At 33.2% G+C, this 27,063-nt stretch overlaps 2 protein-coding genes across 3 annotated transcripts; both read left to right on the top strand.

Moving 5' to 3' along the window:
- The first annotated feature begins 7,104 nt into the window (after positions 1-7,104).
- Positions 7,105-9,771, top strand: LOC103485490 (uncharacterized). Its single transcript, XM_008443128.2, has 3 exons — positions 7,105-7,430; positions 7,626-7,703; positions 9,256-9,771. Exons 1-3 carry the CDS (start codon positions 7,241-7,243, stop codon positions 9,657-9,659), a joined length of 672 nt encoding a protein of 223 aa, XP_008441350.2. The 5' UTR covers positions 7,105-7,240; the 3' UTR covers positions 9,660-9,771.
- A 1,996-nt stretch (positions 9,772-11,767) lies between these two features.
- Positions 11,768-26,822, top strand: LOC103485489 (nucleolar complex-associated protein 2). Of its 2 annotated transcripts, XM_008443127.3 has the most exons (11): positions 11,768-12,130; positions 12,227-12,351; positions 14,606-14,677; positions 14,769-15,335; positions 15,533-15,835; positions 16,584-16,913; positions 16,995-17,201; positions 18,310-18,396; positions 19,545-19,639; positions 25,931-26,056; positions 26,136-26,822. In XM_008443127.3, the coding sequence occupies exons 1-11, from the start codon at positions 12,118-12,120 to the stop codon at positions 26,413-26,415; spliced, it is 2,205 nt and encodes a 734-aa protein (XP_008441349.2). In that variant the 5' UTR covers positions 11,768-12,117; the 3' UTR covers positions 26,416-26,822. The 2 variants fall into 2 exon arrangements, with proteins under 2 accessions (XP_008441349.2, XP_050938657.1); XM_051082700.1 differs by lacking the exons at positions 19,545-19,639; positions 25,931-26,056; positions 26,136-26,822 and adding an exon at positions 18,542-19,497 and having other exon boundaries at positions 11,819-12,130; positions 18,310-18,503.
- The last annotated feature ends 241 nt before the right edge of the window (positions 26,823-27,063 follow it).

The raw sequence follows: 27,063 nt of genomic DNA, 5'->3' as shown, positions 1-27,063 counted from the left end.
GAAAGTATATGCCTTTGGTTTTCAATTGTATCAATTAGAATTACTTTAAACTTTAGTATGCTAACTCTAATTAAATTTCTTTCGTCTTTGTCTAGCTGGTTGGAGATTGAAAAAAAGATGTGACTAGTCAAAAGCTTTGAAAGGCTTTGTAATTTGGGTTATGAGAGAGAAAATTATTTTTTGTAATTGTAATTTTTTCACATAGTGATTTTTTTTCTTTTCTTTTTTCATTTTTTCATTTTTTCTTTTTTTCTTTTTTTGTCTATGGTTTTTCTTCAAGTAGAGAGTTTTCTACTTAATTTTTCGTGTTTCCAATAAAAAAAAAAGGCAATATCTTAACTTTACGCAATCATGACATGAGTAAATATTTCACGATTTAAAAAAAAAAACTATGTCATTCGTCATTTTAGACCAAAAAAATAAGTGTTTTGGACAATTATTTTTTATAATGAGTTATTTGAGGTATTAAATTCACTTGTGACTTTTTAAGAGTATTCTAAAACATATTTTTAAGGGTAATTTTTATAAATATAACAAGACGCCAAACTATTAACGATCTGGGTAGCGAAACCCGTAAAATTAGTCATTTTTTAAATATTTCAGGTTTGCTTTTATATCTTTCTTCTATTCCTCTCTCTACGATTTCTTTCTTTCCATTGTCTTTCCTCTTTTTCCTCCTCTTTTTCTTTTTTTCTATTGCGATTTCTTTCTATCATCTTTCTTCTTTTCCTCTTCTTTATTTATGTCATTTAAATTTGGTTAAATTTGAGAAACCAAATCTAAACAACCGTATACAAAAATAGCAAAATCTAAAAGATCATGCTTAAAGAATCTTGAAAAAAATCATTTAGATTGGAATAGACAAATGTAAACGATCATGTAAAAAAAAATAAACCATCGTAGATAAATATAAATGATCGCGTACCAAAAGAATTTAAAAAATCGTTTAGCCAAATCTAAATAAACAATCGTATAAACAAATCTAAACGATTGTATAAAAAATATAAATGATCGTATAAACAAATCTAAACAATCGTGTAGTAAAAGAATTAAAAAAAATCGTTTAGCCAAATCTAAACGATTGTATAACTAAATTTAAACATAATCAAATTAAACGATCATGTAACAAAATTAAACGATAGAATTGAAAAAATAAATTGTAGTCATATCTAAACAACAAAATCTAAACAATTGTGTACCAAACTGAACCAAATATATTACGTGGTGTGGTTGACGGGATATTTTTTGTATTTTCTACGTGGGTCTGTGGACTTTTTTCGTTTTCGAAATTGTTTATGAAGTGTAAATACTTTACCGCTTTAAAATTACCATCAATCAATTTTTAGTATACTTAAACTTTTGCATTAATTTTCTTTCTCAAATCTAATTACATCTAAATTTAAGTTATTCGAATTTAAATAATTGTTTCTCAATAAATAAACAACTGGGCTCTTTTTGTTAACCAATTTAGTCTTCTTCTTCCTTTTTTAATTACAATGATTTAACTTTTAGTCAAATTCTAAAATTATAAACAAATTTTTAAAAATAATTTCTATAATTTTTAAGATTTATCTTTGTTTTCTAAAATATTGATAAAATGTCAATAACAAATAAATAAATATAAAGGTGAAAATAGTATCTATAAACTTAATTTTCAAATGAAAAAATAAACAAAATAGTTATCAAATAAATCCTTACTAAGTCAATTCATATCGAATATTAAAAAATAGTATAATTTAATCTTAAACTTTTGATGGTGACGTTTTAGTATGAAAAAATATGGACCTACGACAAATTGACTTAAAAAATTTTGTGACATTTATCATGAATAATATTTAAATTCATCACTACATCTAATTACGCAATCATAATTTATCATCTAACAAATTTTTTCTTTTTTTTATATAATTTTTTTCTTTTGATTATTTTAATAAAAGTGTGAAATAATAATGTAACTTGTATTACTTGACTGCAAATATATTAGATTAGTAATAGGGTTATATGAAATACATAAAATTTGTGACAATAAGAACTCAATTTAATTGATATTTGAGTATGTTCATAATTAATGACAAAGTCTATAGTTCGATCCTTCTACTTTTTATAGTTGTACTTAAAAAAGATGCATAAAACTCATATATACAATTGTGAAATATATTGTTGGAAATTTTATACATCGGTTGGTTATGCTTATTATCATCTCTACAAATTCTCTAACTATTGGATTATGATGAAAATTACCCAATTGGACCTCTAGTTGAGCTACCCTATTTTCATCAAACAAAAAAATGAAATTTATTAAAAAGTTCTATTTTCCAAATTCAATTATAGCAAATAATTTTTTTACTTCCAAAAATAGAAAAAAAAATGCAAAAACAATTTTGAAAAAGAAAAAATCACACGAGCCCACAACGTGAAATAACAAAAATATTCCGTGATTAATCAACCACACATGTGTGCAAAAAAACTTCTAATTTAAACAATCGTATAATGTAGTCTAAAAGATCGTTTAGATATCAGTACACGATCGTTTAGATTTTGATAAATGATCGTTTGGATATATTACTTATCTATTTGGGATAAACAGAGATAGTGGTCTATCTTTGTCTATTTTGGAATAAACGACCGATCGTTTAGATATTGATACATTAACGATCTTGATATATGATATTGTATCAAATCTAAACGATCTTATACAAAATCTAATTCATCTTAGTACACACTGTTGTACTAAGATCGTTTAGATATTGGTAAATGCTCGTTTAGATCTCGGTAAATGATTGTTTAGATTTATCACTTATTTATCCTAGATAGATAGTGATAATGATCTATCTTTGTCAATCTGGGATAGACGAGACGACTAATATTTTAGATTTTGGTACATGATCATGTAGTGAAACAAGAAGATGAAAAAAGAGATGACGAAGAAGAGAGAAACTCTTTCTACTATTTTCAAGTTTCATAGTCTCATTTTTGTTCTACCATCGACTCCTCACGCAACTCATTGTGTTCTTAACACCCTAATTGCTAATACCTTTTTTTCCAAGACAAGAATATATATAGCACCACAACAAATAACCCGATCACACCCATCAAAGTGAATTAGATGATTAATATCGTTAGGAAAAATATATCCTTCGAATCCAAGAATCTTTGATATGTCAAAGGCCACCGAAGTATGGGGTAACTTTATTATTGATAGGACAAAAGGAGCCTACATTAACGACATTCTCAACAAAAAGAACATCTTCAATTAGAACCTCGATCTTAACAAAAACAACACATCACTTCCCGTGCATTTAACTTCACCTCAAGGGAAAGATTGACCTCTAGCACTCTAGTTTGATGGCTTTCAGACCCTCCAACAATGTCACTCGTCCAATGTCCAAGCCTTTTTTTTTTTTTGAACTTAGAACCTTCAAAAAGCTTTCCATCTTCATGATCATGAACAATCCACCGGACCACGTTCTCGCCCATAAGACCAAGCCACATCTTTGGAGAATGATCAACAGATGGTCTAGCCCCTCCCATGAACAAACCATACTCAAGACATGAACAATAAAGGGACTAGTCTCAAAGGAGAGAGCTAGGAGCAACAATACCAATGCTAAACTACATCAAATGGAAATAGCTTTCACAATTTTTGTGAAAAATGAGAGAATTATCGAATACTTGACTTCAGGATTGATAGCTAATAAAATAAATCGTGCTCAGTTTTAGATAATTATTCTTTTTTTTAAAAAAAAAAAAAACTTTTTATTTACATTATTACGTTTCCAAAAATATAATGTAAATAGTAGTTCACTTTTTTTTATAGAACAACTAGGACACTAATCTCATTTAATTCAATTGTTGTTCCTCGGTAGGCTAGGTCGTTTGTCTAAATACTTGTTCAATTTCATTCCGAAATATTGATTGTTACATTTTTTTTCATTAATAATTGATATGATGATTCTTTGATGTAATAATAAGTTTTTGTTTATTGAAAAAGAATGTGGTATTTCAAAATTAAAAATGACAATGAAGTTTGAGCCACCAAATAGCAAAGGTTTTGGATTGAAGGTGGAGTTTTGTCATGGCCGACACCAAATCCAAATAAACCTCGCAATTCCAAAAAGTGCTAACACATCACATTTATTCTTTTAAACTTTCACTATTACTCCTCCAAAAATCAGGATTATATTGCTCTTAATATAGTTTTTTCCTTCGTTATCATTTTAATTTATTCTTCAATTTACCAGATTGGACAAAAATAGATGTAACAATCCAAAGATGAAGACTGTAGGATGACTCATAATAATAAATTAGATTGTTATTCAATTTTGTCCTAGTGTTTCAAATCATGGTATTAGGGTTAGAACGAGTTGAGGACCAAAATCCTCAAATTTAAATAATAAAATTATTTTAAAATAAAAGTTCATTCAAAAATCCACTTTAAACCGACACCTAAATATCCAAAAAATTATGGTTAAATGAGAAGGTTTCTTAAAACTATTTGCAAATATAGAAAAATATCGTAATCTATGAAAGACCAAAAAGACAAACTACGAAATTGTTTATTATTATAAATATTTTAATTCATTTTTATATTTAAAAATAAAGATATTTTTAAGTATAGTAAAATAAACAAAAATATTTACGACATATAAAAAAATTTTGGATTCTAGTATATCAGTGTTTATCAATATTTATCATTGATAGAATTTGATACTTTACTATATTTGTGAAATATTTTATCACAATTGTCTTTTTTAACAATTTTTTTTTTTTAAAAAATATATATATATTTTATAAGTTAGAGTAAATGGTTGAAACGAAGGACTTGTTAGTTGGTGAGGTACCTAATATCAATTAAGCCAAATTCTGATTGGCTCATAAATACTTTATACTATTTTGATTACATCCTTTGAATTGATAATTGAATCATCTTGTTAATTACATAAATAAAATTACCTTGAATGACATGACATCATAGTAGAGTTTACTATATTTATAAGTTTTTTTAGAAATATTACTCCACATTTTTATTCATTAATTTTAAAATTATTATCTAATAGTGATCAGGAGGGAGAGAAAATGTAAAGAAATAAGAAATGAGGGATGAAAGAGAATGGTTGATTGGAATAATTAGGGCGCCGTAGGCAGGCAGGCTACCACGTGAACCTAACATAGAAAGAGGCAATACCACCACCCTGTTGAGGTGGCAATTCCTTTTCCTTTTTCTTTTTGTTTTTGTTTCTTCACAACAAAAACTAAATTAAATTAAATTAAATTAAATTAAATTAAATTAAATTAATTATGCACTCAGAACATGGGAGAATGTGTCTTTCTTTTGTTGTCACGTAATCTCATTTTCCTTTTTCTTATTTACATAATTTGATATAAAGTTTCAATATTTGCTTTCATAACTATACTTTAAAACATGTCATATATATTTAGTTATGAATGTGCTTAGATCTTTATTTATATATTTGGTCACAATTACGCGATAAAAATTAATATAGTTTGTAATATTTAACATTTATTCATCGTAGAATCTTTTCATTAATAGGATTGATGAAAAATTCATAAATATTTATTTTAACAAAAACAACGTTAATATAACAAATGTTTCTTGAAGTTTTCTTTAGAAATAAAATAACACAAATATTCAATTTCGAGCGTAAAATAATATTTAAAATTATGTAGGTTTTTTTTTTATGATGTAAAGTTTAAAATTCAAATTCAAATATTTAATTCTCACTTGAAATTTAATCGTGATTATATTAAAAGAAAAAACTACGTTTAGTGTTTAAATATATGAATATTTAGTAAGTTCACTTATAAATTTGAGATTTGAATTAATATTTAACATTTTCAATTCCAATAGTTCAAATATAATTAATGGAGTTAGAAAGATGATTCAAATTTTTTTACTTTTAATTGTATTTAAAAAAGATTAAATTTAAGTATTTAAGTAAATAAATAAATATAAAAACAATACCCTCAAACGGTTCACTTCCGGAACCTCCACGTCAACCTTACCTGAAGTCAAAGGCTGTAAGTTTGACCGGTCAATTAACGGACACGTCACTCGACATTCTTTATTTGTACTTTCCTTCCCTTCAGGCCTTCTTTTGGGACGTCCCTTCAATTTTCCTAATCCCTATTTCCCAAAATAAATTGCACTTTGATTCATATATTTCTCCAATTCGTTCTCTTTTCAACACTTCAAACTTACTTTGTTAATTATCTACCAACAAATTATTACATAATCACTTTGGTGTTTTACATATTAATATTTATTTAATAAAATTGTACTGCACCTCGATAAAAGTAGGACTAAATTGAATTAAGATACGAAAATTTAAAATGAATCCAAATATACGATGAAAAGATAGTCCATAATTGATTAAACGATTTCTTAAATTGACATTCTCTTTCATTCGACTCTTGTAAATTCAATTTAAATGCAACGAAGATTGACGATTGAGTGAGATGTGTAAAATCTCAAAAGTGACATAATGTTCATTGTCGAGACTATAAACTAAAGTGTTAGTTTTATTTGAATTAAGGTTGCATTTTTCTATTTGTGAGACTTTATGTAACTATGAAAATAATTGCCACATAAAAATAATAGTTGATCGAAGACTTCCATCATGTTTTAAGTATCTCTAACACTGTTTTGCATACTGTTCTTATTCATATTTGCCCCAAATTTTGCTCAAAGATCATTTTTCTCTAGTCTCCACCATCATTGTGTGCTAACATTGAATGTTTTTTGGTTTTGTTTAGGGTTCTTTTTACTAAAATAAAAAATAAAAAAAAAATGGCATAACATGTTTTCTAATTTCAATTCATTTGGTTGTTTGAGAAGAAAAAAGTTACGGGATTTTAAAAGCTTTATTTGTAATGTCAAAACTTGAGCACATGTAAAATAATTGAGTCTCATGTCCCAAGATGGGCAACAACACCTCCACAGCTTTTGTGTAAAATCACTTTCACAAATATCAGTCTAAAAATCACTTTCCATCTCTGTTTACTTGGTACCCACTTCCCCATAATAACTCCATTTCAATCACACTAATCAATTCTCTCTTAAATTATTATTTTTTTAAAATTGTTCCAATTTCCCAACAACCCATCTCCCATTTTCATGTCTCTCTTTCATTTCTAGTTTCTTCCTTCATTCTCTCTCTCTCTCTCTCTCTCAATCTCTGTCTTATTTCTTTCTTCTTCCATTGCTTTAAAGCTAAGAGAAATGGGTACATGTGCTTCCCTTTACAACAGATCGGAATGCTCCGCCGTTAAGCCACCGGCGCCGCCGGAAACTATGACAGACCAGTTTGAGATTCCACCTTCACCTATCAAACACTTTAAGCTCCAAAACAATACCGATTCCGCCATTAAAGACATCTCTGTAATACCCAATCATCACAAGACTCCTTCTGGTTTGATTCTTCTTTCTTTATTCTTTATGGGTTTTGTTTTGTTCTCTGTTTCGTTCTTTCCGCCATGGCATTTTTTCGATTGCTCGGTTTCGTTCTTCTCGCCCTGGCATTCTTTGACTCCTCTGTTTTCTCCATTCTGTTATTCGAATGACGAATATCTGAAAATTTGAAGTGGGGGTTACGATTTTTTCTCAGGAAGTAAAGAAGAAGCTTTCTTTGATTCTCGAGCGTGGTTGGATTCTGATTGTGAAGATTTCTTCAGTGTCAAAGGAGGTGAGCACAAATATTATTCCTCCAATCCCCTGTTTTTCTTAGCCTTCTGGCTTGACCATTATCATATGACTCTTCTGGCTTTAAAAATAATTAAAAATTAAAATCCCCCTTTAACTAATTAATTAATTGACTTAGAGAGAAGATTGATAATAATAAAATATTTTATTTATTTGATATTTAAATTTTATTTTTATGTGTTTATTAAATTTATTAGCTGAAAACGTTTTGAAAAATTATTTTGAGGATTGTGAGAATTAACCTTTTCATTTAATGTTTGCTTGTTTATTTTATTTTCAATCCATCTAATTTGTGTCAATATTCGTATTGGATATACCACAAATGCTTATTTGAAAATTTATATTAACTAAACTATAGATATTTTGAAAATCGAAAAGTATAAACATCACTAAAATATAAACTTTGGAATTAAGATGTGATGTGCAATTCAATTTCACGTATTAAGTAAAAGCTAAAACAATATAAAAATGTAATTGTTATAAACAACTTTCATAATGTGTATTTGTCTCTATTTTTCTAAAATATCTATTTTGATGATTTAGTAATTTTTAATACACTAATGTTCAATGTATATGTATGATAATTGCTAAAATGATTGTTATGTTTTTATCTTAATTTTAAATTAAAGTTTACATTTTAATGGATAGTGAGTCGGTACTTTTTAACAAGATTGAAAGTTACTTTTTTTAAAAAAAAGATTAGTATGTGCGTAATCTTCTGGTTTCAATTAGTCTTTTTTTTTTTTTTTTTTGTAATAATTTCTGAATATCACCACTGAATGAAATTAAAAGTTAGATAACGTAATGATTTTTATTTTAATATATGATTGAATTAATATGTTAATATTCTAATATAATGCAATAATTTTGTTATGATTTTTTTAAACTCAAATTCATTAAATTAAATCATTTTTGTTTTTTCTCTAAATTTTGTATCTAACTGATTATTCTTTTTATACATTCATTTCAACTAATGTAACATACTTCTTCTACTTCAAAAAGATGCCTCTTATCTCGAATAGTCAATACATTCATCTAAGATTTCAACTAAGAAAAATATGGGGAGATGTAAAGATTTTTTACTTTTATTTTTGTGCGGTGAAGAAATGAGAAAGAAAATAAGTTTTTTATTAAAAGAATTAAGGATGAGAATGAACAAAGAAAGGGATGGGTAGGCTAAGAATTTAGGACTACATTTTGATAGCTTATAATCATAACTAGGGGTGAATTGAAGTCATTTTTGGACGAAATAGTCATGGAAATCGGTTCAGTAAATAATAATATTAGGTGAATTCGTTATTTTAATTTCTTAATATAAAATTTTCTCAAACCAACACACTTCTCATTCCACTATCATTCTCTGTCCAATCAACTTGTCTTCAACTAACACCTCTTATTCTCCAACCCATCAACTTTGTTCGGTTCAATCCAATCAAATTAACCAATCTACCATCTTCACTCCTAATTAGCTAACCACAAATTCCGGAAACAATGAGCAGACTCAAATTTAAACCTAAGTTTCTATTTCTATACAGATTTCACCCCTTCCTGCGGCAACACTCCGCTTCACCACCGATTCCCGGCGGAAACTCCCCGTACTAGCAAAGTCAGTGCCGCCAGCACCGACAACGAACTATCGAATTTCAGCTTGCCGCCATTACCGCCGAAAAGGAGAAAGAAACTAGCTGATCTGTTCCGAGAGAGCCTCGGGAATGAGGCGAGTTTTGCTTTCCTGAACGACGAAGAAAATCGGAAAGCAGATGAAGCTCGTGTCTCAGTAACAGATTCGGTCTGCAACAGCGAAAGGACGGCAGGCGAGGGAATGGATCAATTAGTTGACGAAAATCCAATGGAATTGAATTCGAAGATGTGTTGCCTTCCGGCGCTGGTATCGCGTGAGAGGAAGGAGGATTTGAAGCTTATTAATGGCGTATCCTGAGCCCCAATTGATAATGTGAATATTTATTATTATAATAGAAGCCAAATTGTAATACTTTGGAGGATTCAATCGTCTAACTCAAATAAGAAGATAATAATTATTCTTTTTCAAAGTAATGGATTATAACAAAATTGATACTATAACTAATTGGCTAACTCGATTTGATCCACAAATACTTACACTTAAAAGTGTGTTTATGTTGACGATTAATGTAGTTAAAATATATACATTTTTAAATAATAAAATTTTAAAACAAAATGGTATGACACAACAAAGGTTAAAAAAGAAACCATAAATCAACCCAATAATTGCGAGTTTGAATTATTGCTATTTTTCTATAAAGAAAATTCCAAGACAGACTATAACATGGAAATAATGTTATCAATAATGTTGTTTCTAAAAAATAGTAATAATCCATAAAAGATAATAATGCTGTTAATTATGTTTATAAATTTTTTTTCAATACTATCCACTTTTTTAAAAGCACGCTAACATGACATGTAATAACAAACGAAGAGGTTTGTACTTTTATAATAGAAAATTATTTTAAACGACAACATTTTTAAAATTATTTATAATTATAATAAAATATCATATTTTATATTTGAAACAGACTGTTGTATATATAGGTAGACTAGTAAATAATACTGTGTTTAAAAATAATACTATAGTTTTTTTTTTTCGAAAAGAAATTGTTTCACTATATTTATTAATATAGCAAAACTTTATTATTACAATCGAGTAAATTTGTTATTATATATATAAATAAATTAGCTCATGCTTCTATACTTTAAAAATATTCATTTATGTTCTTAGTTGAAATAGGTGCTTTATTTGTTGAGTTAGATTTAAATTCTCAAGGATAATAGGTGGTTTGGTGTGTTCCTTTCCTATGTGTTGTTGAGTTCAGTAGTAGAAAATAGGTAGAGTCTAAATGTATGTAAGTATTGTTTTTTGAATGGTAAGATGATTTTAAAGATCAACGCGATATTGATTGAAAAGGATGCTTTCTTTTTATTAATTCCTAGCTTACTTTGAATAAAAATGTTATTAAATGTATGCTAAAAAATAGTATATTTGCGAGTGCATTTGACGTGTAAAGTCGAGTTGAGTTTACGCGAATGATGAAATGAGAAATGTGAGTTAACGTGAATAACGAGTAATAAAACCTTTTAATTATTGGTGAAACAGACAGAGGTGAGTTTTTTTATCCACCAACCCAACTTGGAGTCAAAAGCCTTCCTAATGCTTTTTATTTATCATTAGTAAATTTTAAAATAAATTAATAGATAAGATGATAATTATTATTTGAAAAACGACAAAATATGGTTCAATGGACGTAAATTTGTACTATAAATATCAAGATGTGAGAGTTAATCCAAAATCGATTATTGTGAATTAAATAAACTAGAGATGCTTTGGGACTACCTTTTTATGTTTTTGGAGTTTCTAAGATATTTTCTACTTGATAAAACTATGAACTTTTATGATTTAAAGGAAAATGAAAAAAGAAGATAAGATCACTCCATATTCTATACCAAAAACAAAAAAAGAGACTTCCATTAACTAATAAAGTTGATTTTAACCCGATCATTTTTCTTGTCACCTGTATTTTCATTGAATATTGGCATTTTATAATGATATAGAATCAATGATACATAATGGAAAGCTTGAAATGATTATATATCTAATAGTAAGTTGAAGTATTATGGTTAGAGATTTCGAAACTTTAGTATCATTTTTCTCATTGTATGTATAATTTAATCTAAAATCAAGAAATGATTATTTTAGGGCAATCATAGCTCGCGGTCATTTACTATGGTTGGAGATTTCAGTACTTCAACCTCTCTTTGTTATGTTGAACTAAAACAACTTATTACATGTCCATAGCATCATTTGCCAGAGATTTAATCTACACTAATTCTCTCTTTCTCGCTACTTGCACTATATTTATTTTTTATAAATATATTTAAAGTTGAAAAAAACTATAATTTTAAATGGAATAGACTTTAGTATCATCCTAAGAAGTGGAAAAGCAAATGTGATGAAATGGAGTATAAAATATTATAAGAGAAAAGCATTCACTACCTCAATTTGAACCATCAAAGTATGACTGACATGAGCATAATCCGAATAAATGAACCTAACCGTTTAGTTTCGGTCTGATTTTTCTGATGTTTTGAACTTTTTTGCAAAGATTCCCAAGACCAATCTGTTCGGTTCGGGTCACCGGTTTAATCAAACAGACCGGACCGGAGTGTGGACACCCCTGCCCTTCTAACCCATTTCCTTACTCTCCTTCGCCCCGCCGTCTTCCTTCTCCGTTTTCTTTTTCTTCTTTGCATTTTGGTGAAGTCCCAGAAAGAATCGAAAAAGCTTGCGATTAGCTCTAAATCTTCTTTATCAGATACCATTCCAAAGCTCCTCTGAAGTAGGACTACTCTCATACTTATCAAACATGGGTGTCAAAGGTACTACTGCATATACTTTTTTCTTTTTACAATTTCTTCTGCTCATGGCATTTGTCTGTGCTTTTGAGTAATCAAACTTTGCTGCTTTCAAATCAGCTAAAAAACGGGACCTCAAACTAAACCACGAGGGGGAAGAAGAAGAAACTGGGAAGAATGCACTTCCAAAAACAGGGGGTCAAGCCAAAGAGCATATTGAGCAATTGCAGAGACTCCAAACTAAGGTATTTTTCATCTTGTATACAAGTTGCCGGGGAAAACGATTTCAATGAGAAATTGTTATGCTAGCTATTTGTTCTTGTAACTAAAATATTTCCAAGGCTAAAGCAAAGATTTGGGTTATGGTCTAGTTTTAGTTCGTGATCGATATTGATGTCATTTTTGTAGAGTAAGTGGGTTTATGGGTTGGGTCGAGCAACTTATTGGACCCATCATTATGTATTTCATTGTTATAATTTGTAGTTGCAGGTTAGGGTTATTATTGTAATGTACTCCCAGTTGTGGCTTCTTAAGATGAAGTCATGTTAGTGAGTTACTTTTTGAATCCTATCAAATTGTTTGGTTTAGACGTTTGTCCAACTTAAATAAATAAACCTAGGTCAAGAAATTAATCCAATGAAGTGTTTTTAAATGCCCAAGGCACACTAAGGCACATGCCCGAGAGGTCTTTTTAAAACACCCATCCAATGTTATCCAATTATCTAATATATTGACTGATTGGGTTGGTTTGGGTTGTTTAAATCATTTATGAAACTTTCTGTCAGTGATAGTACTGGAAAGATCTAAACCAATGTACTCCAAGGCTTAATATTCTTTTTTACCAAAAAGATATTTGTTCGAGAGTGAGAGTAAAAAGTCTAAAAGAGTTATGAAATAGAAAGATGCAATTTTAGCTCTTTTGATGGTAATTAGCTCTTGGTCGGTGATTGAACTATCGACCTTTATGATGGTAACTAGCAATCAAGTTTAATGGAAAGAAGACAACAAAGTTCATGCTTGCCTGCCATGATAGTTGTTGATTCTATCGAGAGAAAAAAAGAAAGAAAAACTCCTCCCTTAGAGGCTTCAAGTGTGCTAAGACGACGAACTTTTTGCTTACTGGAAGGCAAAAGTGCATGAATTTCATTGCATTGGTGAATTGAGGTGCACAATGAAACCAAAAATTGTATAATAACTAATACTATAATCATATATTGTTAACAGAAAGTAGGAATACAAAATAGCATTGGAAGTGAAATATTTTCTTGGAATATAGTTGGTTCTAACAAAGTTACTTCACTTTGATTCCTTGTATTCTCAAGAGAGGGTGAACGAAATACGACTTTTTAGTTATGAAGTTTTTAGGAGTACTGAAAATTGCCTTGCTTTACCCAAGTTTAGAAGGTGATAGAAGGTCAATTGAAAAGGATTGTTGCATGAGTGAAGATGGTTGCAGTAGACAACCACAAGCACATGACTCATCTTGCCTGCCACCATAGGTGGTTGTGTGGGCTCCCCTTGTAAACATCGGTGTTAATGATATTTTGAATACTAACATTTGATTGGCCTTTTATTTCTTTGTCTTACTACGCCACACAAAAACAGCCATTGGTGGTTGCGTAGGCTCCCCTTGAAAACGTCGGTGTTAATGATATTTTCAGTAGTAACATTTGGTTGTCCTTTTTTTCTTACTACGCCACACAAATACTAAAACATTTGCTAATTTATTCTTTGTTCTTGCTTGTTATTTTGTATAAAATTGTCTAGAGAGGAAGAAAAGACTATCAGATCTCATGTCTGACAATTTCTTTGAGGAAACATAATGGACTTAAGCAGCTCTAGTTATTAGTTAGATTCTAAGAAGAAACAAATAATGCTATACATCCTTGTTGAAGATATCATGGTGGTAATATAAATGGCATTTCCTCTCAAGGTCTGTTAAGAGCTAACCTTGAGGACCCCTTTAAGCTTTTTGCTCTTTCCTGTTTAATCTCTTATTGGAAATTTCTTTTGTAAACACCTATAGGTGCTTGGGATCTCCCTTATTTCATTTATTCAATGTAATATTTCTCCTCTAAAATAAAATAAAGAAAAAAGAGCTCAGCATGAGGACTTTCGGTTACCCTTATTTTATTTTTTAAATTATTCAAATAAATAAATAAAAAAAGAAAAATCTAAAATCTTGTGGAGTTCAGTTTTTCTGCTACAAGTATGGTCAAGTTGACATAAAAGAAATAGATATGCAATTCCTTTTAATATTCAAGCCACTTGGTAAGTTCTCTTTTAATGCAATGAGTTATTGGGAGAATGTCTTATCCTCCCATTCTTCCATCCATCCTCTGGTTGGTGAAAATTTTCTTTACAACTCTTTTTTGGAATTTTGTTGTTTATATAATTGAAAATGGGGCTAATGAACAGTTTAAATATGTTTTGTGGGTTTTTTCCCCTGCCTATGTACTTTCTCCTTGTTTTGATTGACATTGTTTGTCATGTTTATAGGATCCAGAGTTTTTTGAGTTTTTGAAAGAGCATGACAAGGAGCTTCTCGAATTTAACGATGAGGATATTGATGTAAGTACACTCATTTATTTGAGCTGCAAGCTGCCAATGCTTCATCTGTGTGGTACAGAATGTTTCTCAATTCTGTAACTATTTGGTGCAGGAGGATGCTGATGATGACGCTGAAGATGCTGATGGTGATGTGGAGGATGCTGATTTACATGAAAATTATCAGAGCTACAAACCTGTTGTTTCTGAGAAGGAAGAAACACCATCTAAGAAAGCTATAACTACAGAAATGGTTGATTCTTGGTGTCATTCAATAGAAGAAAATGGAAAATTGGTTGCTCTTCGTTCTCTTATGAAAGCTTTCAGGACTGCCTGCCATTATGGTGATGACAATGGAGATGACATTTCAACAAAATTTAGTACCATGTCTAGTACTGTTTTCAATAAAATTATGCTATTTGTATTAAGCAAAATGGATGGAATACTTAGAAAGTTTCTAAAGCTTCCTAGCACTGGTGGAAAGAAAGAGATCATACAAGAGCTGATGACCACCAAAAAGTGGAAATCATTCAACCATGTTGTGAAATCATATCTTGGGAATGCCCTTCACATTCTCAACCAAATGACGGACACCGAGATGATATCGTTCACATTAAGACGCCTCAAATATTCTTCTATTTTTTTGGTTGCATTTCCTAGCCTTCAACGAAAGTACATAAAGGTATTCCTAACTTTCAAATTCTGTAATGTGTAATTTTTAAGATTCTTATGATGTGATTCTAATGGTGCCTACATAACCCAATGGAATGGCAAAGGATAGGTGGAATTTCACTTATTGTTATCTATTCAATTCACACTTTATTATTTCGTCATTATCAATTTTATGAAGGTCATGATTTTATTATTTGAAATTTTCAGGTTGCCCTTCACTTTTGGGGTACTGGCAGTGGTGCCCTCCCTGTAACCTCGTTTCTTTTTTTGAGAGATTTGTGTATTCGACTTGGATCAGATTGTCTAGATGAATGCTACAAAGGGATGTATAAAGCTTATGTTTTGAACTGCCAATTTGTAAATGCAACCAAGTTACAACACATTCAATTTCTTGGAAATTGTGTCATTGAACTTTTTCGTGTTGATCTTTCGGTAGCATATCAACATGCATTTCTTTTCATCCGTCAATTAGCGATGATCCTCAGGGAGGCATTAAACACAAGAACTAAGGTAAGTATCTTCAAACCATTCTTATTTATCGTGTTCCATTGACATATTTAAATTATTTCTCCAGTGGATGGCTGGAGAAATTCTTCCTGTGGTCTCTACTATCTTAGGGTATTAGTCTCATTGGCAATGCCCTCTCGGGTGCATGCTTACAGGTAGGTCTGGTGCCTTGCCTTTGAAAGGCGAGACTCACAAAATAGGGTGCTTCTCAGGCGCATGCCTTTTGTGAAGCCCCAAGGCTCAAACCTGTGCCTTGGAGCCTTTTCATTATTTTTAATAAATTGTAATGATTAAGAGTTTTCCTTATTTATTAACTAAAATATCAAATTTACTAAGCCTAAATGCAAAATTTCTTGTGTCTGGGTCTTAATTTTTCATATTTCCTTTTCAACTATGCTTTCTCTTTTTAATGTAATATTTTTATATGTAGTGCGCCTCACAAAATAAAAGCCCGTGCCTTTTTGTGTGCCTTGCGCCTAGGCTGCAAAGGGCCATTTCGCCTTAGTGCTTCTTGGGCATTTAAAAACACTGGAGATATGATAAAATTAACATGGTTGGGGTGGGGGGTGGGGGGGTTGTAAGAGCATTTCCCAATGGTTATGTTATGATCAGCTTAGTCTCTGTTTCAAACGCTATAATGTTTTCCTTTGTTCATTTTTCCCCATATCCCACATGGGATATATTCGATCACTTTATTTCTAATTGATAGTATATGTTTGAGTTGATTGTTTGAACTTGATGTTTTTTACAGGAAGCATTTAGAAAGGTTTATGAATGGAAGTACATAAACTGCCTGGAGCTTTGGACTGGTGCTGTGTGTGCTTATGGCTCAGAAGTTGATTTAAAGCCCCTTGCATATCCCTTGGCTCAGATCATTTCTGGAGTAGCTCGTCTTGTACCAACTGCTAGATATTTCCCTTTGAGGTTAAGGTGTATTAAGATGCTAAATCGAGTAGCTGCTTCAATTGGAACTTTTATACCTGTCTCCATGCTTCTTTTAGACATGCTAGAAATGAAAGAATTAAACAGACCGCCAACAGGAGGTATTGGCAAAGCAGTTGATTTGCGGACTATATTGAAGGTATTTTCAACCCTTGAGGGTTACTTTGTTGTGTACGGCAGCTTTTATTTTTAAATCTTATTTAGTCATTCCTTTCTTCAGGTAAGCAAGCCCACCCTAAAAACACGAGCTTTTCAGGAGGCATGTGTTTTTTCAGTTATTGAAGAGCTTGCTGTCCATTTATCTCAGTGGAGTTATTCTGTCTCTTTCTTTGAGTTATCTTTTATCCCCGTTGTACGCCTACGTAGTTTTTCTAAATCAACCAAAGTTCAGAGGTTTCAAAAAGAAATAAAGCAGCTTATTCGTCAGGTATATCCCTACGTCTTATCAAATTTCTATTGCATATGTTTACTTTCTGGGATCTAAAACTACTTACAGGATAAGATAATGGGGAAGAATTAGGAGAAGCAAGAGGATAAAGAAAACACAGCAAGAGAATAAGGAAAATTCCTAGTAGGATTGTAGAATTAAATTAAACTTGAGAAAGAAGAAAACACAAATTGTTTGCATTTGATGAGCAATCACCATTTCATGTAAAATTGTAAGACCCCCTATCATAAATACGTATAGACGTAGAGGAAGGAAATCCAATATCCATATCGACAGCCCGGCCCAAGACAAGAATGAATAACGAATAGGCTGAGAGAAGGGGTGGGACCCACTAACAACAAAGAGGGGAATATTTAAGGAATGTTTAGGGATTGCTGAAGGCAGGTTTTATTTTGAGAGACGGCTGCTGTGGAGGCTGAAGGGAGACACCAGCATCTCTAATTGCTGGAATTCTGCTACTGTTTATTTTGTTGTTATTTTCTTTCCGTTAGCTCGCTCTTTGTTTGAGTTGTCTAAGCTTTCTTGTGAACTCATTCTCCCTTTATATAAATAAAGAATCCACAGAGTGCTGCCTCTGTTTCTTGTAGTTTGTTGGGTTTTTCTGAGTGCAGGTGAAGGTTCCTAACAAAAATATTCTCAGGAATGAAGGAGACTGTTCTGACATGCTTTTAGAAATAATATATTTCAACAAAGTGCTTTATTTCTTGACCTGTTTGGGCCACATGATAGATCCTTTATTTTTCAACGGTATGCCACTACAAAGGTTGAGACAATGCATCCTTTATCCTTAGAAAGTGCCTCTTTCTTGTACATGTTTTTGGGACGGGAGACTAATATCTCACATGTACTGGGAAGGGAGGAAAGCTAATTCTTCTTGGCCTGGAATATCATAAAAGAAAGGTCTTCCAATTGGCCAAAAGAACATTAAGATTATAATTGTTAGGGAGTGTGGCGTTTATACCATATTAGAGAAACTCTAAGAATAGATTATAGTAGGGTTTATTTTAACTAAAAGATTTCTTTTGTTCAAGTATTTTGTATACTGCCAAGTTATTGTGCATATAATTTTTCTATCTTCCTTATTTAGGTTGAGGCCAACGCAGAGTTTACAAATGAAAGGCGTAATTCAGTTTCCTTTTTGCCAAATGATCCTGTTGTATCATCCTTTCTTGAGGTTTGGATTTTTTCTTTTGCCCTTTTGCGTTTCTTTATGCTTCCAGTTCCATTGATATTTATTTCTGCTCTAGATCAACCATTGTTAATGTCAATGTTACTTGTTACCTGAATTTGTTTTTATTAATGTCAATGTTACTTGTTACCTGAATTTGTTTTTAGGCAGTGATTGTATGAATTCACTAATTTTAAATGCTTGTGCTAATTCCCCCTGGATAGTCCGCCCTTTGTATTCTCTCTTCTTCTGCTGCCAGTTGTGCTTTTCTTATGCTTTGTGGACGTTTATTTGTGCTCTAGGTCTGTCATTGTTGATGTTGGTGCTACCTCAAAAGAAGCATGTTGGCAATGATTGCATAAATTCTCGCATCATTGTGATTCTGTTGATTTGTTTTTTTTTAATATTTATTTGTTCTTTTTTGTATTTGATTGTTTGTCTTCTTATTTCAGTATGTACGCAATAATGATTGTTGCTTTAGTATATGCAGAGATGCGCAATGTTGAGTTTGTGCATATATATAACTACTTGTCAGAGGCTCACTTTTTACCTTAGGCTCATAGCTCAACCCACCAATTTCCAGGGATGCTTCACCCACCAACCTAGGCCTAAGTCCGTGTTAATTTGCATGTTGTGTTCCTTTGCTTCTTTCTTGTGACGTAAGTTTTCTGAATGGGGGAATGCCAATGTAAACATTCCAGAGTAATTTGTTCAGGGAATCTTTCCGGAGTATGAGAGGAAATTATCCTTCTAACTTTTTAGGTTTGATGGTTTCTTTGTGGAACATGGACGGCGAGCAAAAGATTAGGATAAAGTTAATATACCCTCGAGGATAGAGTTGATAATGCATGGTATGGGTTAGAGTCTTTTTACTGGCATTTTGGTGGTCTTTAGTTTAATTTTCTGCACCACCATTCCGTTGCTTTTAATTTTCTTTTGGAAGTTGCGCATGCCCTTTTTTGGTTTTCTTTTGTTCCGTAGTTAATTTTGGTCTTGCATTAGGACTATTGAGCTAGGCTTTTCTTTTTAGTTATCTTTTTATTTTATTAAAATTCGGATTATATTTTTAAAGTATAATCGTGCAATTTAATGGGTTTTAGTACCATTCTTTCTGTTTCTTATAAAAAGGAAGTGTCGTTTCTTTTGTGTTTTAGGAAGAAAAGAAGTTGGGGGCCAGCCCACTGTCCAAGTATGTCTCAACACTACGTCAAAGAGCTCGACAACAAACAGATGCTCTATCTGAATCTAGGTATATATTTCTCTGTATGGATGGGGATATTTCTTCGTCCTTTTCTTTTTTCTTTTTAAAGATGTTGTGTTCATTGCAAAAAAAAAAAAAAAAAAAAAAAAAAAAAAAAAAAAAAAAGAAAAAGAGAAAGAAAGAAAAAAAAAACGTATATTACCATTGAAAAAAAACATATATAGATAGTTGGAGGAAGAGAAACAGAAGATAATCTCTCTCAGTAAGAAACCAGAGAAGATTATGCAAGATATCTTCGTGGGACTTAAGTCTTAACATCTGCAATGACCAAGAAAAAGTCATAAAAACACCATATGTAATAGATTTAACACGATATGGCGAGATTTTTATTTTTATTATTTTTTTAATGAGAAACATTTCATTGAATTAATGAAATAAGGAGCAACCCCAAAACACCTAAAGGTGATTAAAATAGAGACTTCCAATTGCAAAAATATGGACTTCTAGGATTCTGAAGACTTTTTCTTCTGGCTAGTTGAGAAGCAATACTATCAAACATATCTGATAATCTAGCTGAGAAGAAATCTAGGCAAGCTGTCTAATATATTTGGCACGGCTACAGTTAAAAACTATCGAGTATTCTGATAATCTAGTAACACTTTTCCAGACTGCTGTCCTTCATAACCAAAGAGGCTGATCATACAAATCCGTAGACTACAAGAGAAGGGATTCTCATGACGTCTTTTTTACATAAGCTCCACCATCTAGGAGATAAATAGGTCATTGACGTGCAAGGTCATTTATAAGTTAGCAGAAGGCAGAAACTAAATTAAGTATGAAAACATGCCCCAACAATTTCTTAAACCGTTATGGTGCAAGCAGAGATGGTTATGAGATCTCCCCACGATGAAAATTGGGATATGTATTTTTTAATTATTAGAAACAGAGATTGGCATTCAAAGGGGCCATAACGTAAAGGTCAAAAGGTCAGGATTTCCTTTTACGTGTAGTATCTTACAGGTTTTGATGTAATTCAAAGTTGGGTAATTTCCTCAAAATGAATTCTCTGCCTTTTTGTGGCTAGAGAATGGGTATTTATTGATGAATTATGACGGGTAGTTACAATCAGTTGTGTGAGAGTTTGTTACAAATGGTTAGGTAGTTGGAGTTAGGATAACTAATCAGTTTACAGCTGATTAGTTTAAACTATTAACAGTCTAACTGCTATAACTGCTATCTTATTACATCATTCCACCCCCCTAAGATAGAACTCGACCAGAGTGAATCAGCTGGCTAGTTTGAAGTCATCCGGTGCATAGTAATGCTTTAGGTCAGCCACATTGAATACTGGATGAATATGCAAGTCAGCTGGTAGTTCTATTTTGTAGGCGTTATCTCCAAACTTCTTTAGGACTCGGAATGGGCCGAATTGTCTATCCTTGAGTTTGCTGTATGTTTCGGCTGGAAATCAATTTTTTTTGAGATGAATCATTACTAAATCTCCTTCGGCAAAGGCAGCTTGTCTCTTCTTCTTGTTTGCTGATCTTTTGTAGGATTGAGTTGTTTCTTTCAAGTGATTGTGGACTTCTTTATGTAGGCTTTCAATTTTCTCTATCATTTTTTCTGCTTCTGTGTTGGTGTCCACGGTTGTAGGGAGTGATGATAGGTCAAAAGTAAGCCATGGTTGCTTAGTATATACAACCTCAAATGGACATTTGTCGGTAGATCTGTTTTTCATGTTATTGAAAGCGAATTTTGCTTGAGCAAGAGCTAGATCCCATTGTTTCGGTTTAGATCTACTAAGACAACGTATCAAGTTGCCTAGTGTTCTGTTTGTGACTTCTGTTTGGCCATCTGTTTGGAGATGTGCTGTTGTGCTGCATTTTAAGGTTGTGTCAAGCTTCTTCCATAGTGTCCTCCAAAAGTGGCTTAAGAATTTGACATCCTGATAAAAAACAATGGTTTTTGGTACTCCATGAATTGAACTATCTCTCTGAAGAATAGATTAGCTATATAGATGGCGTCATTTGTCTTTTTGCAGGCTACAAAGTGTGTCATCTTGCTAAATCTGTCTACCACGACCATGATTGAGTCGTATTGTCTTTGAGTTTTGGGCAGTCCAAGCACGAAGTCAATTGACAAGTCTTCCCAAGTGGAAGTTGGGATGGGTAGTGGAGAGTATAGGTCTGCATTTGTACTTGAGCTTTTAGCTCTTTGACAAATAGGGCATCTCTTAACAAAGTTGTTGGAGTCTCTTCTTAGTTGAGGCCAATAGTACCTCTTGGAAATTATTTCAAAAGTCTTATCTTGCCCGAAGTATCCAGCCAACCCTCCAGAATGAGCTTCTTTGAATAGAGCTTCTCGTAGTGATGTGTGTGGGATACACAATTGATCTCCTTTGAACAAAAAACCTTCCATTATATGAAAGTCTTCGGCCCTGATATAGTTGCTGCATTTAAAACATATCTCGAAAAAATCAACATCTTCTTCATATAAGTCTAGGGAGGTGCTTGAATGCTTCAATTTCTGTGGATAGGAGAGTGAGTAAGGAACTCTTTCTGGATAGAGCATCTGCCACTTTATTCTCTTTTCCACTTCGATGCTTGATGACAAAATCAAATCTCTGTAGGAAGGAGATCCATCGTGCGTGCATTCAATTGATGTTCTTTTGTGATTGGAGATACTTTAGGAGAAGTGATCGGTTAGGAGTACAAATTCTTTACATAGGAGGTAGTGTTCCTACTGTTTGAGTGCTTGAACAAGGGCATAAAGTTCTTGTTCGTATGTGCTCCAAGACTGCCTCGAAGAACTCAGCTTCTCACCGAAATACTCAATTGGGTGACCTTGTTGGGATAATACAGCTCCAATTCTAGTTCTGCATGCATCAACAGCCACTTCAAATGGTGATGCGAAATTTGGCAATTGTAGGATAGGACTGGAAGTTAGCCTTCTTTTTATTTCTTCAAAACTCTCTTGTTGTATTTGATCCCGTTTGAAGTTTCCTTTCTCTAAACATTCAGTTAAAGGGGCCACTATTGAGCTGAAGTTTATGGTGAATCTTCTGTAAAAAGATGCCAAGCCAAGAAAAGCTTGAACTTCCTTGATGGAGGTTGGTACTCGCCAAGTGTGTATGGCTTCTACCTTTTTTGGTTCCATGCCTATCTTTCCTTCTTTAATCAAGAACCTAAGAAAGACAATCTCCTTTTTCAGGAATGTGCATTTTTTTGGATTAATATATAGCTCTGTTTTTGTCAAGACTTGAAACAGCTTTCTACTGAATATGTTTTTCATTGTTGTTGCTGTATACGAGAATATCATCGAAGTAAACCATTATAAACTGGTTTAAGAAGGGGTGCAACACTTGGTTCATCAATCTCATAAAGTAGTTGGTGGATTGGATAGGCCCAAAGGCATTACCAACCACTCGAGCAATCCCTCATTTGTCTTGAAGGCTGTCTTCCACTCGTCTCCTGGTCTGATCCTTATTTGATGGTAGCTGCTCTTTAGGTCAATTTTTGAGAAGATAGTAGCCTTGCCTAGCTGGTCCAAAAGGTCTTCAATCCGAGGAATAGGAAACTGATATTTCATAGTAATTCGATTAATAGCTCTGCTGTCCACGCACATCCTCCAACTTCCACCCTTCTTTGGTGTGAGCAATGCAGGTACAACACATGGACTTAGGCTTGGCTTGACGTGACCTTTCTTTAGTAAGTCTTCAATATGGTCATGCAAGACTTGGTATTCTTTTGGACTCATCCTATAATAAGCTAGATTAGGCAATGATGCTCCTGGGATAAGATCAATTTGGTGCTGAATGCCACGGGGTGGGGGTAGTCCTTGTGGCTCCTTCTTTAGATGTGGGAATTCTGCAAATAACTTCTTTAATTTTGGCTCTATGATTTCATGTTCCTTCTCTTGGGATTTATCAGCAATTACTAATTCTAAAAGGTCTTGCTCCCTTTCTCTCAATAATTTCTTCCCACTTACAGTGATGAAAAGCTGCCCTTTATTCTTTTGCTGCCTTATGCCTTGTGTATTTTTCTTTGTTAATGGGAGTAGGATTACTTTCTTTCCCATCTATTGGAATTTGTACGTGTTTTCTCTCCCCCTATGTAGGGTTCGAGTATCATGCTTCCAGGACCTTCCCAATAGTAAATGGCATACATCCATTTCGATTACATCGCACACAATTTGGTTTTTATATCCACTTCCAATGGAGAGGGGAACTGTGCAGATATCATTGATTGAAGCCTCTCCTCCTTTCTTTACCCATCCTATCTTATATGGATTTGGGTGGGGATTGGTTTTTAAATTTAGGATGGTTACAAGCTTCCTTGCCACGAAGTTCTCACTGCTTCCACTATCAATTCTTACATCGCAAACTCTCCCATTGATAGTACATCTTGTCTTCAATAGGCTGTGGTGTTGAGGATTTGTTTCTTCTTTAGAGCAATGAGGACTCTTTGTATAACAAAAGAAATTTGATCCCCATCATTGGCTTCTATAAATTCTGCATCCTCTTCTTCTTCTTTATCATCCTCACTTATAGAATTGCTCTCTTCATCAGCTAATGCTATGGTCTTCCTTTGAGGACAATTGTTGGATAAGTGGCTAGTTTGGCCACATTGAAAACACTTCTCCAAAGATGGGCGAGTCTAGGTATTCTGGCTCTTCCCTCTGCTTGTAGTGTCCTTTTTCTTGGCTGCATCCTGAGTATCAACATCTTTACTCTTCTCTGCAGCTAACGTTGATGGTTGTTCATTCATTCTACTACTGTAAGTTTACTTTTTGGTGGAGTTTGCTTCCCATGTAGTTTTTCTATTTGAACTTTTTATGTGTGCAACCATCATCTCTTCTACCGTCTCTGCAAGGGAAATGACTTTAGACAAGAAACGAAATGGTTGTAGTTGTACCTTCTCCTTTATATCAAACTGGAGACCACCAATGAATCTTGCTATCTAGTGCCGTTCATTCTCACTCAGATTGGTTCTTGCGCTCAGTCTATGAAATTCTTCAATGTACTCGGCTACTGATCGACTTCCTTGGCGGCAATTTTGGTATTGGTTGTATAATGTTTACTCGTAGTTTGGAGGTAAGAAACGTGCCTTTAAAAGCTTCTTCATTTTCTCCCACGAATGAATGGGTGGCTTGCCACACTTTTGTCTGTTAATTTCCAATTGGTGCCACCACGTCGAAGCTCCTCCTCGCAACTTCAGAGCCACCAAACGCACCTTTTTTTCGATCAGGGGTGTCCATGTAATTGAAGAAGTTTTCTGTGCTTTTAATCCAATCCAAGAAAGATGTGATATCACGCTTACCATTGTGGACTGGGAGATCAATTTTCATCTTGATATCATGATGAACTTCCCTTCGTGCTTCTTGCCCTTTGTACGCTTGTCTCATTCGAAAATCACCATTGTCATTCCAGATGTTTCCTTGTTCATCGCCGCTTGAGGAGTCATATTCTTGCCCATTTTGCCAAACTTCATATTCTTCTTGAGTATCATCGTCGGCGTATCACTGCGGAACTTCATTAGGTCTCCTTATCCGGTCATTTTTTTGATTGGGCAAGTTTCTGTGGTTCCTTCGTGCTTGCCGGCCTCCTTTGTTTCCATCGTTCATATCGTTGACTACGTTGGCTTCGATCCTTGCCGGTGCTAGTAGTCCGTCCATTCTCTGATTTAATGTCTCTAGACTGTCCATCTTGTCGAACTTATCGTGCAAATCTCCCAAGGAGTCTTCAACGGCCAGCAAGCGTACTGTTGATGTCCTTGGAGAGAGAACTGTGATCTCTTCCGCTTCTTGTTGCTCACGGTTGTCCCACGCGGCTGGGATAGCTCCTCTCTGTCCAGCCATTCAGTTCCCACAACCGAGGTTGCTTTGATACCACTTTGATGTAATCCAAAGTTGGGTAATTTCCTCAAAATGAATTCTCTGCCTTTTTGTGGCTAGAGAATGGGTATTTATTGATGGATTATGACGGGTAGTTACAATCAATTATGTGAGAGTTTGTTACAAATGGTTAGGTAGTTGGGGTTAGGATAACTAATCGGTTTACAGCTGATTAGTTTAAACTATTAACAGTCTAACTGCTATACCTGCTATCTTATTACATCAAGTTTTTTTGGCACTTAAACGTTGTAGGGTCAAACGAGTTATATCATGGGAGTGGTCAAGGTGTACATAAGCTGACCTAGATACTTACGAGACAAAAAAGTATCAACGTCATAATTTTGATAATTGAAGCAAAGGTTTTGAAGATAATGTCAAAAAACCTGCATTGGTAATTGTTGTGTATGATTTCCTATGTTTCCTATTTAACTTCCTTGTATGTTGCAGTGTTCTTTATGGTGAACATTCATCGGTATTTGGGAAAAGTGGGTCAGACAGCGAGGACGAGGACACTGAGGGAAGAGAAGGGACCTCTGCCTTTAGTTCCACCTGGTTACCAGGAAGCAATTCCAAGTAAGTTAAATAAGTAGTCAACATTACACTTGTTTTTTAGCACACAAAATGAACCATGGTTAAGCTTTATAATTGTTAGGGAGAAGCATCCAGAAGAAAAGAAAAGTAAGAAAAAGAAAAGAAAGATGGAGCAACAGGATAAGGCAGCTCCTAGAGATGAGGATGTTGTGGAGGACTTGGTGCTCAGTTCGGATGAGGATGAAGAACCTTTAAGTGACAGTTCAGCTGAAAGTGATGGCAATGAGGACATGGAACCTGTTAGAAAGCAGACTCGGAAGCCGAAAGCACGATCACAAGGATCAAAGAAGAAGAACCGTTCGCCTGCAAATAAGGCCAAGAAGAGAAAAACTTCACGATAGAAAGGAGTAGGCAGAGATGGTACATATCATTTGCAAGAACTTGACGAAAGAAATAGGTAAAATGATGCCATTCCCATGGTTTTTGCTCTTCATGGGTTGGTTCCAACAAAAGTTGAGCTGAGCGTTGGAGGTGGATGGCGATTTTGAGGGCCATTGGAGGACGGAAGCTTTCAATGGTCAGTGTTTGTCATCGATTGAGAAAATTTGGAGAGAAGACTACAAGCGGCGCATTTTCTTTTTTCATTTTCTTCAATGTTAGGCAATGCCTAGAATTTTTGCACCATGGATAATTTTTCTAGTTGAAATATGTGACAATGTACTACTGTCAAGAATGTGTATGTGAATGTCAATATCTGCATTAGATGTATGAAAAGTTGATATAAAATTTTGATGAAGTTAGATCTCAACATTAGTCATCCAACTGAATGATGGATTGAGTTTTTTTTCAATCACATTTTCTTGGCTCGAGTCTACCATACATTTATTTTGTTATTGCTATTGCTCGACATCTGCGTCAATTTCATTTAGCAAATATGATGGATAACAAAAATCCATATCAAACCTTAATATCTATGATTCTAGTTATAGCACCATGCTACTTCAACAATTTGATTTTATATGTTCTCATCATTTTATTTTATTTCTGTA

The sequence above is a fragment of the Cucumis melo genome, chromosome 3 (assembly GCF_025177605.1).
Source record: "Cucumis melo cultivar AY chromosome 3, USDA_Cmelo_AY_1.0, whole genome shotgun sequence".
NCBI lineage: Eukaryota > Viridiplantae > Streptophyta > Magnoliopsida > Cucurbitales > Cucurbitaceae > Cucumis > Cucumis melo.
Note: the sequence above shows the minus strand (reverse complement) of the source record. Positions and strands in the feature narration are given on the sequence as shown.

Bases quoted from the DNA above. Each gene is read 5' to 3' on its own strand.
- LOC103485490 (XM_008443128.2), top strand. From the start codon at position 7,241: ATGGGTACATGTGCTTCCCTTTACAACAGATCGGAATGCTCCGCCGTT. The intron at 7,431-7,625 runs GTTTGATTCTTC...ATTTTTTCTCAG, and splicing joins TCATCACAAGACTCCTTCTG to GAAGTAAAGAAGAAGCTTTC. The intron at 7,704-9,255 runs GTGAGCACAAAT...ATTTCTATACAG, and splicing joins TTTCTTCAGTGTCAAAGGAG to ATTTCACCCCTTCCTGCGGC.
- LOC103485489 (XM_008443127.3), top strand. The intron at 15,836-16,583 runs GTAAGTATCTTC...TGTTTTTTACAG, and splicing joins CATTAAACACAAGAACTAAG to GAAGCATTTAGAAAGGTTTA. The intron at 18,397-19,544 runs GTTTGGATTTTT...TTTGTGTTTTAG, and splicing joins TTGTATCATCCTTTCTTGAG to GAAGAAAAGAAGTTGGGGGC.